Genomic DNA, 19,711 nt, shown 5'->3' on the forward strand with positions numbered 1-19,711 from the left:
CGAGGTCGAAGGAGGAATGCTCCACAAGTTCATGATGACGACCATAAAACTTATGTAGTAAAGACTTCAATCTTGTAGCAACAGAGACCTGTTCCAGAAGCCTTAATGTAAGAAGTCTAGAATTATGCAAATGTTTTCACTGTGTCTGTAGTATTCTTTATCTCAAGTTCCTTGGGGTTGATGCTATATATCAAATATCCGAGAGTAAGATGGTCTTTTTTGGAGTAACAACGATGCATAATGTTTTGTGTCGAGATTTTAACTGAGTATGGGGAAAAGAAGTATAAAGAGTTGAAAAACATAGGGTTAAATGCTATTGTATGATCACAAAAATCTTGAATTCAGGGTTTCCAGAAGATCTTCAGAATTTTTCAGGATACATATTGAATTAAAACCAATACGGAAGTAAAAAGTGTTGTGGTAAGACTTTCTTTGACAGATGTGAGTATAGAAGTTAGACGTTTTGAAAGAGATGTGGTGGTAAATTTTGTAGATCCAGCTATGTAGCGATGTTTGCATGTTTTCCGTTGGGGTTAATAACCCAGTACATAGTCGGTAGAACACATTTATCATCTTTGGTAGAGAGATAAGAAAAGATAAGACATATTTATAGTTTTCCACTATCTCTTCTTTGGAGATAGTGGAGGGACAGTATAGGTCTTATTACTGCTATTATTTTCTGCGTCTACTTCTGAAAATACACATTGGATGTAATACGTTTTGCAGACAAAAAAATGTTATTTTGGGCTTTGTCTACTGGTACAGCAACATAGTTGTTATGTTTAGTAGACAATGTTTTTGCTACATCGGGGTCTTTGAAAACTGATGTAGCATTGAAACTCAATGACCTACTTAAATCTTTCGTATGTTTCATAAAGACATCACAGCTTTTACCCTCTCTGACAGAGTAATCGAGGGAACCAAGGTTATAGCGGTAATCAAAAGAATGTAATCCAGGGACAAACACCAGTCATGATAAACGGACACACACAACAAAGAACATAAAGTAAACATCAAATAATTTGCCGTGTATGTAATTTATATACCGACTTAGTAGAACGCAGATACTGTAGAAACAGTTGTGAGACATGTTCATTGCTTGATAATATATAATACCGTCTTGATAACCCACTGATCTTGATTCTTTCTTATTTTTATTTGTTGAAATTATACAGATTTCGCTAGTAGACAGAATATGCTCGCACTTCCAGATCAATTGATGTCAATCAAACATTTTTTTTATGAATTAATATTGCAAGTGATTTGGGTTTTAAGTGTTTTTAATTCTATATTGTGTATTTGGTTCATGTTTTGTTCTGTTTTCACGTTATTTCTTTTTCTGTAGATCTTGATGTCTCTTGATTTTCCTTATTCTGGAACGATATTTGATATTTTGCAGAAAATGTCTTTATTTACTATTTGATTTAGACATGCAATAAGCTTAATCATGTGTACTAGAAATAACTCCATAATTAAGTAAAGTGATATTTTGGTCTAGGGAATGGGGGTGGAGAGGTCAAATGAAACTTAATGAGTGGCCTTATATAGTTTTTTTTCTTATAAAAGGAACCTATTGGTTGCACGAAATCGTCTGTATGATGGTAGACCATACAACTGATATAACTATCGCGATATCACTTTAAAGAAAACACTTAAGATTTCACAACTGATTTCACCTATCTGGAAAACGATAATAATTTTCCATACTCATTTTCCATACAACTATCTGCCTCAGAAACATAAAGATCTTGGATCCAAAATCATTTGTATCAACAGAAATCCGAAAGATCGCCATGTGTTACAGGATTGCTTTTCGAGTCGTCTTCGAGGATTTCCGGCTGATTTTTCGTGGAATCATTAATTTGAAGAGCACATAGTAAAAGGTGAAGAAGATTTCCATTTAAGTTTGAATTTTATAATTATATTTTAATTTCCCAAATAAATTAGAATTGATTCACCATAAAACACTTTCTTCTCTCATGTAAATTTAATTGGTTTAATCTTATTTGGACACACTACTCCTTAGTTCAATACTGTAATATAATGCTATTACAATTCAAATGCTGCATATAAAGATAGATGTAAAAGTAAAAGTTAGAATCTTGCAAATTGTGTATAGTTCTTAACTGTTTCTTTTAACTTGTTTCTTCGCAAGACAAGCTGTATGGTTGGTGGTGGGAATACACTCGACAATATCTTGACGCCATGAAGAGAACTAAAAATATCCATGGTGTTACATTTGAAGGACTTAAGCTGGTACAAATGGTGAAATATCTTATTCCTCTAAAGTAATACACATTCACAATACAGTCAAACGTCGGTAGCTCGAACTCTAAGGGACCAAATGTGTTCGAGTTATCGAGAATTCAAGAAATTGAAGTTGGTATAATGGTGCTTGGTTGAAATTTGAAATAAAAGGCTGGATTGAAATTTTCAATGAATAAAAGAAGCAGAATATTGATCTCAAGAAAAATGAAAAACCAGTATCTGTTATTGTCGTAACATTTCTGTTTATATTTAATGCACTGAAGACATAATGCAGGACTTTTTTATAATAAATATGTCAGGATAGAAAATTTAACCCCCTTAAAATCAAATGATTACTCAGCTACTGCAGATTTTGCAAACTTCCACTTCGGCGGACGCACAATATTTGAATTTTTAGGGGGATTGTTTTTATCAAAAAGCCAATCATACATTTTTGTAGGATTGCGTTCAAGTTATGCTATTTATATACGTTGAATTTCTAATCATATCTTACATGTACGTGTATCCAAAAGCTACAAACAGTGGTGCTACAAGTTTTTCATGAATTATACCTCACACCATCCTGATTTTATATATATGTATATATAATTACAGTAACGTTAATAGAAAATTTCTACATCTTTTTCATATAGGGTATGACAACACTCAGAATCCTAGCAAAAGGGGATTACTCGTCAGAGGTTGTTGATCTCCATGGGATCTCAATTGCCTCCGCATCAAGATTGGTACATGCAGTTTGTGGAGCTATTTGCACAAAGATGTTGAATATAATCTTTCCCATAGGAGACGATGAACAAAAACTTGTGAAACAGATGTTTTACAGTATAAGCAGCTTTCCTAATGTATTAGGTGCAATTGACGGGACCCTTATACCTATTCAGGTAATTCTGGGGTTGATGAACCTAACTTTGTATGTTGGAAGCAGTTCCATGCCATAAATGTTCAGGCAATCTCTAATGCAGATTTTCGACATCAACTATCAATTAATATGAAGATAAACATTATCCTAGTGGTTATAGTTTCTCAGAAACTCAGGCTTATGGATCTTTGTACGCTATTTCAATCTATGACATACAAAACAAAAAAAATACCTATATTTTTATAAGCCGTCAAAGACATGTCGTATTAAACCGCCGAGAACCCTTGGTTCAATAAACTTCGAACGGGGCGAAAAAAATCCCTGTATTACCCAAACATTTCATTTCGAAGAAGTCTAACATGCCATGCGGTTAAATTAATGCTATCATACACTTTCAAAATCGATTCATATTTCAGAAATCGCTTATGGTTTCCAAGACAATTGAAGGTAAGGAGTGAATTTTATAATCTCAATTTATCATTCTTACAGGTTCACAAACATAGTTGTAAAGTGGCCCGTAGCAACCCAGGATGCTTTCATCCTTGCAAACTCCAACATTCCAGCAGTGATGGAGAACCAGAATGGTTGGCTGCTGGGAGATTCTGGCTATGGTTTGAAGAAATGGCTCATGACACCCTTGTTAAACCCTAACGCACCACAAGAAGTACGATATAATAAGACACATTGTAAATCCAGGAACACTGTGGGGAGAGCCTTTGGTGTACTGAAGGCAGGTTTCAGGTATATGTTTTTTATTTACTTCAAGACACTTAACTTTCATTGTACTTAATATGCCATGAAGAGTCAAAAATACTAACAACTGTAATCAAAGTTTGACTATTCCTGTCGTTCAAGTCTTTATTACCAAATAACCTGTGTTTCTATAAATGCTAGTTCATTTATAGACAGCCGACCACTGACCTCAATAAATTATTTTGTAACAAGATTATAAACATTGTTTTTTTTAATTAATGTTGTTCTAGACCTTTAAGATGTAAACTCCAGTACAACAAGCTTTCTACCAAACAATACAATATGAACTAATTATGTCAAATTCAATAACTGCATTAATCAAACATGAAATGTTTAAACAAACATCTGTAACACTTTATATGAATTGATCTGAATTAATCATTTAATGTCTTGCTTGCAATTGCTTGTGTATTTGTATATTGTACACGTTTGAACCAGTACTAAAGTACTGTGATTTTAAGTTGTGTCACTATGTTTGCACAGATGTAATCGAAATTTAATAACAGTAAACTTGGAAATAACACACTCTTCTTTTCCTACACAATCAAATGAAATTCCTCACAGGTATAGCTTGATATGACCACAGAGGTGAAACCATGAACATCTCGGGTGACATATTAGTACAATATCAAAGAGATACATTTACTTTCACTTACGTTCTTGTTTAGAATTAACCCTGAAATAAATAACAACCTTCCTCTTGTAGTTTTAAAGTTTTCAACAGATCAACCCACTTATTTTCAATTCATTGCACGTAAACTAAAGGTCTATGAACAACACAATGACAACACCATACTATTTGATGACCACAAAGTCACGTGGTCATATTAAGAAAAAAAGAAAGCAAAATAACTTTCTGAAAATTTAATAATTAGTGACACAGATGGAAGATCTAAACTATGTCCTGCATTTAAGGAAGTTGTTATTGATTCTAGAGCTACAGTTGATCTACTTTCCAGCATCTGCTCAATAATGCTCAACTCTTTTCCCTTTACAGATCATTTAATTTAATGTTATCCTCTTCCATCCTGAAATAACGCTCTGTAGCCTCTAACACACTTTCAGGTTTGTAAGCTGCAGCTAAAAGATATGAATACATTCATCATTTATTCACTTTTGATGAGATTGATGTATTACATGTATCTATAGATCTGCTCAGATTATATTGGTTAATGTAATCTTAGTCCGTACCCTAATTTATAAACATGTATAATATAAGTGCATGCACACCACATTTCATTAAAATCGCATGATCCAAAGAAACATAAAAAGCAAAAATGTGTATACACTGTAAGTACAAATATATATATATATATATATATATCGTACTTTAAAAATTTTAAATATAGTTCCAACAAGTTATTAGTAGTGGTACTATTGGATATTGATTTCTTGGTCACTGATGAGTCAGCAGACGTTTTGCATAAAATACTGTCTTGAAAAGGAATTAATTGACAATTACCCTTTTTCTCCTTTTGCCACAAAAGTGGTAGGGACACTGCTTGAAATGGTATCTACATGTGCACTAACAACTGAAAATTTGTAGCAAAAATTGAATGCACATTTTATAGATAAATTATTGTCTTGAGATGAATATCGTTCATAAATACATTCTAAATTGTCCATGTAACATATAAAAACTTAATATGTCGTTAGACAATATTCTGCACTGCACTGTGTCACTGTTGTGTAAATATGCTTTTGGTTGGTACATGTATGAATCAATGTATATTAACATGATTAATCTATGTCAATGACGTTAAATAAAAAAGAAACTGAAAGTTAAATTAAGTAACACTCAAACTAAGAATCATTCAAACAGTGGAACATGGCTGGAAAACTTATATATTTTTATTTTTTATGTTTTGTTTAGAATATTTTAGTAGACAGAAAATAGCATATGGCTTTTCATAGGAGTAAAAAAATATATATATATAATGCACTATAGAATTGAAAATAAAGGGAGATAACTGTTGGATTTTCAATGTGAATTATCTCCTAAGACCAGACAGATTGGAATGAAGAATGATACATTTCATGACATAGACCTATAAAGCAACTTAATAACAAGAATAAAAATGTGTAGCCTTTTTTGGTGGTGTATTGCATATCACAGAATTTGCATGATTCCGACAAAGACTTTAAGATAAAATTTAAAGTATGATGTTTAAATTCGATGGGAGATATGAGTAATTTTGTCTAAATAATATTACACTAGTATCTTTGGCATAAAATATAACATGATAAGGTTAAATCACAAGAATACCTTGTTCAGAGTTCTCCGATCGATGAACTATATACATTCTTGCTACATGTATTGGAGTTACCTCCATCAGTGTCTTTCTGACCTTCTTGGGCTTCAGTCAAAAGAAAAAAACTTGAGAAATTTTAACATAAGGCAAGGTCATATTACATCCTATGATAATAAGTCACAAATTAAATTTATCAGTGGAATTTCAAACTGAAAAAAAAATGATTTATCAACATATTAATTAGACTTGTATTGAAATTGAGATTAATGCACGTAAACAAAACACTTTAGCATACGATATATGATAAATTAAAAACTATCAAACCATTAGCATCTGTTTGCTCTTCAACTACTACTTGTGAAGTGTGTGAAGTATCAAAGTGACTTGAACCCCTTCAACAATGGTCTTATTGAATGTTCCAACAATCTAAAGGAAAGTTTGATTATACATGTATTCACTTTATCAAGGGTTGAAATTATTTCGACAAGAAAAAGAGTTAGAAATAGTAGCCTGTCCGCCTGCCAGTGACTGTCTATTTTTTTTTTTTTTTTTTTCGCAGGGCTGGCTAATTGTAGCAAAAATCTATATAACCGTATATAAAATGTATTGAAAAATTGTATTCAGGACTGGCTAGAATTTGAGTGAGTTTCCTACCTTCATCATGATAATGATGGCTACACATAAAATAGGAGAAGGGGTTTCATTGCCACGATAAGATCGTCCAACAAATCCAAAGTAAACTTCCAAAAATGTCATTTGATAAATATATATGTATATCAACATCACAGTTTATATCTGATATATTTAATCTTTGATATTTAGTTTTAACAGTTGTAAAGAACTGTAAATACATCAACCTTTTCTGGTTGTATACGTTAATACAATGCATATTCAATGATGATGAATGAAACTATACATTAAAAAAATAATGTTAACTTATACTGATTATAAATTATCCTTATCTCAATTTTTTTTCCTATGGCTTTAAGTCATCTTAGGGGGATTCCCTAGCTGTTCTCCTTGCTTCTTGGAGACGGGTTGCCTCTTTCTTTTTTGCCAGGCTTTCTGGGATATCTTGCCATTTCTTTTTAATGTCAACAACGTGATGTTTGATGGCTGAAGGGTTCACAGAATTGACTCTGTAAATCAGTAAAACAAACACAAGATAAGTTAACAGACAGGTTCGAGATTAACAAATTTGTCAATGATCCTAACATTAGATATTTAGTCTTACTGACTATATTCTTATCAATTTGTGGACATCAATTTTGATCTTTAAACGCTCCTTTGTACATAATCCAAGGCCTATCCTTAGTGGAGTGTGTGTGTATATACTATAGTGTTTCTACTCTCAAATAGCCATAGTCTTGAAAACAAATATAAACTTTAAATATCACATGGTACAAGTCAGCTTTCATTCACAAAGGTATACAAATGATATAAAAAGCCGATTTATTCCATTCTAGAACAGACATGGTCAATACGGTACTACAGACGGTGCAACGACATGATGGTTTTTCATTCATACTATTTTATGAATGGAAAGTACATGTATGTTGCAGAAAATACAGCCGCGAAAGACGACAAAAATCATTTGTATTTGTAAGATCCCAGAACGTTGGCCTGTATGAGTGAAAACAACCGATTCTTCTTGTACGCTAACTTTGCCATTTTGGACACACATCAACCGGAAGTCAAATTGCGCAGGTTAACCGAAAATGAAACTAGGTTGCTATGCATTATTTATAGAAAGAGCTGTCGTAAGATTTAGCTTAAGACAAAAACTTAAGAACACTCATAAGTTTAAAATAAATCTTACGATAAGGTTTGTGAAAATGACTTAAGATTTCTCTTAATATGGTCGTAAGTTGAAATCTTAATTATCTTCAGATTTTTTGTGAAAAGGATTGCAGAGTCTTAACATTTAGAAGGCAATTATCACGGGAGCTGATGAATGAACAATTCTTTAGAATAACAGAATTATTCTCCTTTTTTTTTGTAATGGTTTTATAACGAAGGAACAACAATCAGATTATAGCCATTCAAAAATCAGAAATCACATTTGGTATTTCATATGGACATTTTTAAAGGAGTATTGGTAAAAAAATATTTTGTCCTTATATTTTTGAACCAACTAACAACAGATTGAATTATAAAGCAAGCATGCTTTCCACATATACAGTATTAAACGATTTATTCACCTTAAAGTGTCAGTAAGTGTATATATTCACCAATTTGCTTGCATATCACAGATATACTAATAATATATGATCCACGTGTCATAGTTTTCCTTTCCTCTTTTGTATACCACGGATTTGACTTTTTTATGAGCAACTCGACGGGTGTTTCTAGAAATACGTCTTTATCCCTAGATTACATTCTCTTGATTACTGCTATAATCGTGGTTCCCTTGATTACTCCCCCCCAAAGTAACTTTACCTTTCTGAAAAACAGTGGATTTATTGAAAAAAAAACTTTTTGCGGGTGCACGTCAATCTTTTCTTGTGCGTTTTATATCAGATGTTACTTACCAAAAAAATTATCCTCACTCCTAACTCATCTCTGTTTTGTCTATGTCTTAATTTCATCAGTAAGGCACACAAGTGCAAAATGCACAATGAAATTAATTTTACCAAACAATTATAAAGATATTTGAATGTGTTAAATAATTTTTATAAGCTCTTTTACTACAATGCTAAGAACCATTACATATAAAATTCGTATTGGTGGTGCACATGATAGGAATTTAATCCGTCTTATTGTATGTTTTTGAATCTTTTGTTAACATTCCATCAAGAAGTTTTTCTTATTTTTTGGCACTTTTGCTTTTGCAAATCTTTAACTCATAATGCATAATGTGTAGGGACGATAACCCATGTAACATCAACAGTTCACATTCTTGAGGAGGGAGAGCCTTTGAATAATATGCATTGATCATTGTGTTTTTTCCCTTGTCAGATGTAATCCTCTTCAGGCTTAAATCTTTAATTCGAAAAAATCGCTATATAGAATAATATTTCAAAGGGTGATAATTCATAGGTATTTATTAAGAAAGCACTACAAATTTTATGGGTTTTAAGAATTTAGCTGATGGGATATATTTCATTGATGTTCACTATTATTGTAATCCTTTCCATTTTTCTATTTTAGAGAAATAACATATGCAGAGACCAACTTGATTTTGGTCGATAGTACATCAGACTCTTAATTTGTTATGGTTTATTTCATTTAGAACAACATTGAAGATAAGGACACTCTTCTAAAAATGTCATAGGGTTTTAATGATTAAATCATGATGACCTACTAAAACAAGTATTTGAGTTAACATCTACTCCCTAAGTCATGCATAGCTTTCAGGCGAGTGTCCTGAAGTTAGGTCTCATGTTAAAAAATATTCAATGAAACATGATAAGCAGGATCTCATTTAATGTCGAAGTTGTAAGTTACCAAACAATTAACTGTATATTGTGATTCACTTCAGTCGTTTAATTTTGCATTAAAAAAAAATGTAAGAAAAAAATTACATTTTGCTCAAATGGTGACAGTTTGTGCATTCAAAAGTGTTACAATAAAATAAAAATTATTGGTAAACAAAAGACAAATAAAACAAAACAACGATTTTGTTTACATATATGTTATTCTAACGAATAACTAAGGATACCTTTGCAGAGAAAACAAACGTCACAAGTTACTGAGAGTGATATTTATAAGGTACTAAGTAAACTATATATTTAGCAAAATACCTGTTTGATAGAACGCTTCTGATATCAGAAATATTAGCTTTACTATTAGTGGAAAGGAAACGTAGTTGTTGAGAACATGTATACTTTGTGATTATTGGAGTGCTAGGGTTGTAAAAGATTAATCTAGGTTTAGATAGTTTGTGTGAGCGATCCCGTTGGCGTTAAATTAAAATCTGAAATATTGTAAAACAATAATAATTTTGCCCCATTTTCAGCTCTCAACGCATTAAGTATATTTTGGCAGTCTTTAAAAACTCCGACAGGGTGTAATTAATACATGTTAACAACCAATTATATGAGTTTCATTTCTTATTAAGATCCCATATATAACCATTGTATGTATGCCATTCTGTAGTTGAACTTTGTAATGAAAATTACATAAATTGATCAAAAGAATTAATCCACGGACAAAGTCCAGTCATCGAAAACATACATCCACAACAAAAAACATCAAGCGACTAAAATCATAATACAAAGTAACAAAAATACATTCCACCAGCTGGGGCACAAATTCCAGTTGCTCTGTGGGCAGAGCACCTAGCCCCCGGCACTATTTAGTCGCCTTTTACGACAAGCCTAGCGCTGCTGCAAGCCTATTCTTTTGACACCCGGACCTGCACGAAGCTAGAGCTTACAGAAATGATTATCATTATGTAAAAATAACATATATAGCCAAAGAATTGATTGTTGGCGAATCATCTCTACGGTATGTAGTACTTGAACTTTATGTTCTGAACTGCAACATATTTCTTGAGGTGAACGAACTATTTATGTATATGTTCTTTATGGTATGATTATTATGTTACAATGAATCTAACTTACTTTTGAAAAGTCGTTTGATGTATTAAGAAACCAAAGATAAAGATACGGATATTTTAAGCTGTTTATCTGACACCTTTAAAGATAATTGAAATATATCCTACAAGTATGCGATACCTACTTGAGTCAAAAATATATTTTAGTACTGGCTCACCTGATAATCATGCAAATATAGAAAACGTTTATAAGTAGAAAGTATTGTATCTAGAGTCAACTATCCGACGATTAAGTTAAATTTTACCAGTGTCCGGTCATGTGGCCTAGGCAATAGAAAGACTTTTCGGCATTTTTTTTTTTTTTTTTTTTTTTTTTCTGTTAAAAAGATGATTTAATCCAGACATAAAAATGATTTACGAGCTGTTACAACATTGGCGTGAATATAAGACGTCAAAAAGTATTATTTATGTGCAACTTTAGTAATTTCGCACGAAGTTAGATGCAGGTGAAATTTCTAATCAGGCATTTGAGCCACTTCATTCAATGATCTCAATATGTTGCTGCAACATTTGTAATAAACTAAACAAATTATTTGATTTTGAAACTACAAAATCACCATGTTTTATATTTTAACCCCTGATCATTATGTACTCATTTATCATTGTAATTTGTCTCTTGCCCCGTGCAGGTCTGGGTGTCAAAAGAATAGGTACAGTGATGGTACCCCGTCCTTACTACATATTTAATCATTTTCTTCAACTTTCCGAACCTTCTTTTTTATCAACTAAGTATTTGTCTACAAGGGATGCATTGAAGCTATTTAGAAAATTAAAAATAAACATATGCTCCTTGCACTATCTGCATGATTTCTGTGGGAAGTTGTATTTATAAGATATCCCATTACGTAAATACTTCACTTAGTTTACAGTCGGCCTTCATACCGCCATGTCAGCAAGGTAAAGTAATTCATTTTGTTTAGAATTGTCTTTCAATTTTATAGATACATGTTAACCTTCTTTTAATCCATTTGTAAATGTTAATGTTTTATACAAAGAAATATCGCAACGTTTTGTTGTTTTTTCAGTTAAACGATGCACAGGTAAATGTATATGATGTACTATGCACATATTTAAATCGGTGATGATTGAAAGAGGCGTTAAAACAGGAACAAGTTAAAAATGTTCAGAGGAAATTCCTCTACTTTTATGAAAATTGTAGCCCCATGCAGGTCCGGGTGTTTAAAGAATATGCCCGCAGCAGCGCTAAGCTTGTCGTAAAAGGCGACTAAATAGTGCTCAGAACCCTAACCGGGGGCTAGGGCGCTCTGCCAACAGAGCAACTGGGATGTGTTCCTCAGGTGGTGGAATGGGGTACCCCTGGCGTGTTACATGCTGGGGTTGTCAGGCTATAATACAGAAAACCTGACCGCAAACCATAGTGATGCACCGTGTTGGGAAAGATGCCACGTTCCTCGCACGTTACAGAACACTACTGTGGTATTCTCCCGGAGTAGGAACAATAGAGCTTCGCAACAGGAGGCTAAATTGCCCGACCCTACCCACCTTTCCCTATTTCCAGTGGCAATCAAAATTTGTCAACCCCATTATCCCTGTGTCCCATCCCTTTTTCATTTCATCATCATTTCATGTTCATTTTATCACCAATTTCATGTTCATCGTCTGAATATTGCTGAAATATTGCTGCTCGGACGTTAAACCGAAACAAACAAACAAACAAACAAACAAATGAAAATTGTAATTTTACTATAAATTTAGAAATCCTGAGAGCGATCTTGAGATGACAATTTTCCCTTGGACTCAGTGTAGAGGATGGGATTGGCCATCATATCCCTGTTATAAAAATGATGCAGAGGAACAACTAAACCGAGTTAAAAACTTTGAATCGAGAGCAGATGACATACTACTTTGTACCTCCCCAAAATCAGGTTAATATTAGATATGAATATTTTAAGGATATATCCTTATCTTTTGTCTACATGTGACCAGAGTTGTTCTGATGTTGAAGTAAAAATGTTTTTATACCACAGGAAAATATATTTATATACGATAAAATGTTTTTTCTAATGTTTAAAGTAATCAAGGGAACCAAGGTTATAGCGGTATTCAACAAAAGAATGTAATCCAGGGACAAAGACCAGACATGGAAAACAGACATACACAACAACGAACATAAAGTAACTAAAATTATACATACAAAGTAAAAAAAGTAAATGAACAACTCGGACTCCACTAAAAACTGGGAGCATGGACCAGATGCACCGGTAGGGTAACCGTCCTCTGCTTTTCTAGAAACACCCGCCGAGTTGCTCATAAAAAGTCAAGTCCGGGGTAGACAAACGAGGAAAGGAAAACTATGACCCGTTGAATAAATCAGTTTTCATGCTGCTGATGGATACACCATAACGATCCACGAGTTCATGATGAAGACCATAAAACTTCTGTAGTAATGACTTCAATCTTGTAGCAACATAACCCTGTTCTAGAAGCCTATTTGTAAGAGTTCTAGCGCGATACAAAAAGTCTGCGTAGTTTCGGCAAGCTCGGATATGCTTATATTTAAATACGATATCATGTTTTTTCTAATGTTTAAGATATGCTTGAAAAAGTACAAATCATGAGGTAAAAAGCTATAATAATGTTCAAAGTGTTCATTTCTGCGCCCACGCAATCGATTTGATATTTTTAACGGTCTTACACCCACGAAAAAGCAAGCGTCCTAACGGTACATAAATTTCAAATCCAAATGTTATTTATAACAAAACTCATATAAATTTGCTGTTTATTTAATTCATTTACAGACTTTTGATTCTTACCGAATTGTATTTGTTGAAATGATACAGATATCGTTAGTAGAGCAACTTATGCTCAAACTTCCGGCACTTCCGGATCAATTGATGTCAACCGAACGTTTTTTGTAGGAATTCATATTAGAAGTGATTGGGTTTAATTGTTTGCTCTTTAGTTTTTAATTCTATATGTGTATATGGTTCATGTTTTGCTCTGTTTTCACGCTATGACTTTTTTCTCTAGATTTTCACGTCTCGGGATTGTCCTTATTCGAAAACGATATTTGATATTTCATTTACTATTTATTTTAATGATGCAATTAATTATGTGAACTCGAAATAAATTTGTAATTAAATAAATCATATTTGGGGGAAAGGTCAAATGAAACTGAATTAGTGGTTTTATATGGATGTTTTTTTTTTCTTATAAAAGGAACACACTGGTTGCATGAAATCGTCTGTATGCTGGTAGACCATACAACTGAATATAACAGTCGAGATGCCACTTTAAACATCCACTTAGATTTCATAACAGATTTAACCTCTCTGGAAAACGAGCAGAAAGTTAGAATTGTCCATTCTCATTTCCCATACAACTTTCTGCCTCAGAAACATAAAGATCTTGGATCCAAAATCATTTATCTCAACAGAAATCCGAAAGATCGCCATGTGTCACAGTATTGCTTTACGAGTCGTCTTCGAAGATTTCCCGCTGAATTTTCGTGGAATCATTACTTTGAAGAGCACATAGTAAATGGTGAAGAATTTTTGCCATTCAAATCTTAAATTTTAAGTTATATTTAAGCCGCAAATACCCTAAATAAATTTGAATTGATTCACCATAAAATACTTTATTTGTTGTAAATTTCAATTGATGTAAACTTAGTTGGACATATTACTCCTTAGTTCAATACTGCAATATAATGCTATTACCAATTCAAATGCTGCATATAAAGATAGAAGTAAACGTAAAAGTTTAAAAACTTTAGAATTGTTTTTAATCTAAATAGTTCTAAACCATTTATTTTAACTTGTTTCCTCACAAGACAAGCTGTATGGTGGATGGTGGGAGTACACTCGACAATATCTTGACGCCATGAAGACAACTAAAAATATCCATGGTGTAACATTTGAAGGACTTAAGCTGGTAAATATAGTTAGATATCTTATTTCTTTCAGCTGAAAGACTCGGTTAGAAATATGTTATTTATTTAAGCTGGTACTTATAGTTAAATATGGACCAATAAGAACCAAACATTGTATGAATAGTCTTTAGGGTATTCTGCAAAGATTATATATGGGGAATTTTGATATGTCTAAAAACATGACCGCTGGGACTGACAAAAAAAACAAAAGGGTCAGCCAGAAATTTTTCTCCAAAGTATATCTCCAAAATCGTTAGGTTTAGCCGAATTCTTTCAGTTGTTGAGCTGATACTTACGAAAAGGTCTACAAAAGTCTGCAGGGATCAAAGTTGTGTGACGACACTTTGTAAGACGTTTTTCACAGTTTTCAGAAAATATCTTGAAAATAGAAAGAATCTTTCAATAATGAAATGATCCTTATGATAAGTCTTCAAATTTTTTGGAAGACTCCTCGTCTGAGTATTTGCCCTTGAAAGGCAAATCATTATCCAGGTGAGCTATTCAGTCTCCTTGGCTCTAAACTGGTGCAAACAATTATATATATATATATTAAGTTTGTTCATGGATTAATATTTCTCTAATCTATTACATAAAGTCAAATATTTTATATCTCCAATCTGGTACACACAGTTAGATATTTTAATTTTTCAAACTGGAAAATTATTCTTTTAAATTGATATATACTGTCAAATCTGGTACATTCTGATATTTGTCTAAGTTGGTACATACAGTTATTTATATAATTATTTTTGACCGATACAGACTCTTAGATATTATAAGTGGTAAATTCAGATAGCTCCTCTAAACTTGTACACAATTACATGTTTTGTCTAAGATGGTGCAATTTATAAGATATGTAAATTCATTAAGCTGGTACATTTTTCATTACATGCTAACTCTAAGCTAGTACAATGTTCATTTTTTACGATTTGTTTTATTCTTTAAGCTGGGGCATTGTTTAAGGTATTTTATTTCTCTTACCTTGTATATATAGTTATTAATAATTTATTTTTTTCTAAACTGATGCATATAGTTTAATATTTTATTTCTTAAAGTTGGTTAGTATTTTTAGTTTTTTTTCTTAGCTGATACACCCACATATGTTATTTCTCTAAACTGATGCTGTTAGATTATTTTAAGTATCAAAGCGTGAACATACTGTTTAATAAGATGGTACACACAGTTATTTTCATTTTGCTTAGTTGGTACACGCAGATATTTTTTTCTAAGCTGGTACATACTGTCATATACATGTATTTCATTTCATATTAAATATTTTACTGGTATTCACAATTAGATACTTAACTTCATTAAGTTGGCCCAACTTTTAGTTATTTATTCCTCTTAGCTGATACATACAGTAGGATATTTTCTACATAGTACACACATACATCTTATTTCTCTAAACTTGAACATGATTACATTTTATTATTTAAAGTTGGTACATTTTTTCATATATTTAGATTCTTTTATCTGGTACATAATATATTATTTTTTATTTCCCTTAGCTGGTACATACTTTACGATATTTCATTTCCCTTAGCTGGTACATACTTTACGATATTTCATTTCCCTTAGTTGGTACATACTTTACGATATTTTATTTCCCTTATTTCATTAAGCTGGCCCATACTGTTAGACATTGTTATCTGATTGAGCTGACATACACTTTTTCTAAAAACTAGAATAAAATATTTGATTACAATTTCTCAAAGTTGGTATACACAATTAGATTTTTTTTCTAAGCCGGTATGCACAGATATTTCATTTTGCCCGTATTTTAACGTAAGCAATTAGTTTTTTCTAAGCTGGTACAAACTTTTAAATTTTGTTCTCTATTCTCAACTGCTATATACTGTAAGATATTGTATTTCTCTAGGCTGGTACAAACAGTGCGATATTGTATGTCGGAGCTGGTATAAAAAAATACATTTTAATTTCTTAATTGATACGCAATTCGATATTTTATTTCTATGAGTTTGTACACAAAGTTGTTTTTATCTAAAAGCTGGTATCACAATTAAACATTTTATTTCTCTGCGCTCGTCCAAACTATTAGATATTTGATTTCTGTAAATTTGTACACACGATTACAGATTTTATTGTTGTTGGTTAATACAGTAAGATATTTTATTTGTCTATGCTGGTACTTTCAGTTTGATATTTTATTTGTCTATGCTGGTACTTTCAGTTTGATATTTTATTTGTCTATTCTGGTACTTTCAGTTTGATATTTTATTTGTCTATGCTGGTACTTTCAGTTTGATAGTTGCTATAAGCTTCTGCATATAGTTCGATATGGCATTTCACAAAGTGAGATCTTTTATTATTCTAAGCCAGTACACACACTTAGATATTTTATTTCTAAAACGTCACCAGATACAAAATGACATTTCAAGCAATTTGATTTCAAAATAACCTTTATTTATTCATTTAACAATACTAGCCATCGGATAGAGACAATTTCTTTTGTTACCAAAATTATGATTCATTGTACATTCAACAAAGTTCTTTCTTTTATCAATATGTTTTAAAGGACCTTAAAGAATATCTGAAACCAAGACGATATCTGAGATCAGAATCATTTTATTGCTCTACAAAAATCATTTTATCCATCTACAAAAATCATTTTATCCATCTACAAAAATCATTTTATCCATCTACAAAAATCATTTTGATGGAACAATATTCATCTGGATTGTTACATACACACCATTTACAAATCTAATATAATTTATCCTAAGAACTCATGAAACGACCAAACTAACTGCTTAATATGTCATTTTCGGTTCTTATCATTTGAATGACTTTTACAATTTCCAAGTTATTTCGAATAAATTTTTAATTAATTTCTTTCCAGGGTACCTAGTGCTTTTCAGATGACTTTATTACTGTTCAGATTTTAAACGCATATCTACGCGATTTCTATACGCAATACAAGGCTGGTCTTTAACTTAAGGTCGAATAGTTATATATGAAATTTGAACAATGATTGCATGATTTGAAAGCTGTATTTGTACTAAAACCTTTAAATTCTATTTGTCTTGTACCGTTAAATTGCTCAAAAATCGAAAAATAGACTTTTTTACAATGTATATTCAGACTCCACAAAAGGAAATAAAAAAACTAGCAGAGTTTCTCGATGTACCCGCTGATGATGATTTCGTGAAGGAAGTTGCCGAAAAGGTGGTATTTGATAAACTAAGGCATGTCAAAGTTGACGCGACTGTCGCTTTAGCAAAAGATGGAAAATCGATCCTGTTTCGTAAAGGTGAGTTGCGTTGTAACAGTATGAAAATCCACCACATTCAGCTAATTTTCATACAAAGCTCCACATAAAATTTTCAGTGATTGTTTACATAAAAGACATTAGATGATCTGCAAAGGTATACAAATACAGCCCCACTAAGTATATAATACATAGAAGGCTTTTGGGATGTGGGAATTCTACCATCTTACTTGCATGTGCTTTACTATGTAAGTTCATAGCATATACTGAAAGCATCAACAGCATATTGATGGAAGAATATATATATATATACATACAAGTCTAAGCTGCATCCAAATTCTTGATTTATCTGCGCCTTGGAAATAGTGAAAAAAAACAAAAAAGTCAGATTTGCACTATTTTATATTTACAGACACAATACATTGAAGTACTCAAATAATTGCACAAGATAAATATTTCCTCTCCTACTGCTTTATATGTTTCTTCAGATAATCATGGCTGAAGACGTTGTTAAGTGTTACTAGACGACTCCGACTTCTAAAATGAAAGTGACTTTCGAAAAAAGTCATGGTGACAAAAATATATCTTTTTCTATTTGTCTTTTATTCATCGTACTCCTGTATATTACTTACATATATTTCAAGTCTGAAAATGTCGATTAAGTTTTGGTTTTTACTTGATTAAAAAAATGTCTCGTTATTAATACTTTCCTGTTCCATTGTTTCATCTGCCCTGGAATTGATACTTCCATTTCGGAACATATCTGCACCAATTTGATACTAACATGTCGGAGCCTTTCTGCCCCAGATTTTATACAAACATGTCGGAACCTTTCTGCGTTATATTTGATACTTGCATGTCAAAACTCATCTGCACCAGATTTGATCCAACATGTCGGAGACTTTCTGCCTCAAATTTGATACAAACATGTCGGAACCTTTCTACGTTAGATTTGATACTTACATGTCGAAAATTATCTGCACCAGATTTGATTCTAACATATCGGAAGCTATCTGCCCCAGACGCAATACTAAAATGGCGGAAACTTTCTGCCCCAGATTTGATACTAACATGGTGTAGAAGTTGTGCCTTACATCTTAGATGGTAAAACTTTCACTTTTAAGATTGTAGAAATCTTCAATATATAGAGCACTTTTACTTGTTCGCCAGAAAATCGTTTGTACATTGTAATTTGCAGTAGTTGGGTAGTTAACGGGTAAATCACTCGAAATACGACTGAGTGTATATTTAGAAACTCAGGGAATTAAAACAACACAGCATTTCAATTTTACTAAGTGCATGTGCAACATTTTTCTGATTGTCTAGGTATGGTCCATCTAAAATTTGACGATCGTCAGCTTGACGAAATAAAAGTGGTAAGGGAAAGCACAGATATCAAAGAAATAATTAGTTTTTTTATCATTTTAGGGCAAGTAGGCGATTGGAAGAATTATTTTACAATTGCTCAAAAGGAAGAATTTGACGCCATATATGAAAAAGAAATGAAAGGATACAACGTTGAATTCGTATATGATATTTCCTAGAAAAACAATTCGGATCTTTTTAATCAGCTGTAAAAAATGGAACTCATATATTTGTTTAAGTTTATTATAAAGACATATGCAGTATTGTACCATTCTCATAAACTAAAACAATCTTGATATGTATGTTAATAAAATGATACAATTGATATTCAGGTCACATACAAGTGCAGGCTTTGCATACACAATATATAATTGAAATCAAAAAAGCAAAAAAAAAAAAAACAAATTCTGAAACTGTAAGTGGACGCCAATACGAGTATTCAAGGGAACAAAGATTCTAGCGGAAGAAAAAAGAATATAACCTAAAACAAAGACCAGACATAACAAAGAGCACAAAACAACCAAAATAAAACATA

At 32.1% G+C, this 19,711-nt stretch overlaps 2 protein-coding genes across 7 annotated transcripts; one reads left to right on the forward strand and one right to left on the reverse strand.

Annotated features, from left to right (window-relative positions):
• The first annotated feature begins 3,010 nt into the window (after positions 1-3,010).
• Positions 3,011-19,501, forward strand: LOC148600777 (sulfotransferase 1B1-like). Of its 3 annotated transcripts, XM_088555222.1 has the most exons (7): positions 3,011-3,149; positions 3,617-3,868; positions 12,407-12,576; positions 13,871-14,194; positions 14,484-14,584; positions 17,685-17,853; positions 19,240-19,501. In XM_088555222.1, exons 2-7 carry the CDS (start codon positions 3,696-3,698, stop codon positions 19,353-19,355), a joined length of 1,053 nt encoding a protein of 350 aa, XP_088411348.1. In that variant the 5' UTR covers positions 3,011-3,149; positions 3,617-3,695; the 3' UTR covers positions 19,356-19,501. The 3 variants fall into 3 exon arrangements, with proteins under 3 accessions (XP_088411348.1, XP_088411350.1, XP_088411349.1); XM_088555224.1 differs by lacking the exon at positions 13,871-14,194; XM_088555223.1 differs by lacking the exons at positions 3,011-3,149; positions 3,617-3,868 and adding an exon at positions 11,494-11,587.
• Positions 4,838-7,826, reverse strand: LOC148600778 (uncharacterized). 4 transcript variants are annotated; one of them, XM_088555227.1, is made up of 4 exons: positions 6,787-7,826; positions 6,147-6,237; positions 5,343-5,412; positions 4,838-4,960 (listed from the first exon to the last, which is right to left on the reverse strand). In XM_088555227.1, exons 1-4 carry the CDS (start codon positions 6,913-6,915, stop codon positions 4,942-4,944), a joined length of 309 nt encoding a protein of 102 aa, XP_088411353.1. In that variant the 5' UTR covers positions 6,916-7,826; the 3' UTR covers positions 4,838-4,941. The 4 variants fall into 4 exon arrangements, with proteins under 4 accessions (XP_088411353.1, XP_088411355.1, XP_088411354.1 ...); XM_088555229.1 differs by having other exon boundaries at positions 6,457-7,826; XM_088555228.1 differs by lacking the exon at positions 5,343-5,412.
• Positions 19,502-19,711: the final 210 nt, after the last annotated feature.

This window comes from Perna viridis, chromosome 12, assembly GCF_037379345.1.
Source record: "Perna viridis isolate PV_CMFRI_1.1 ecotype Kerala chromosome 12, ASM3737934v1, whole genome shotgun sequence".
Lineage (NCBI taxonomy): Eukaryota > Metazoa > Mollusca > Bivalvia > Mytilida > Mytilidae > Perna > Perna viridis.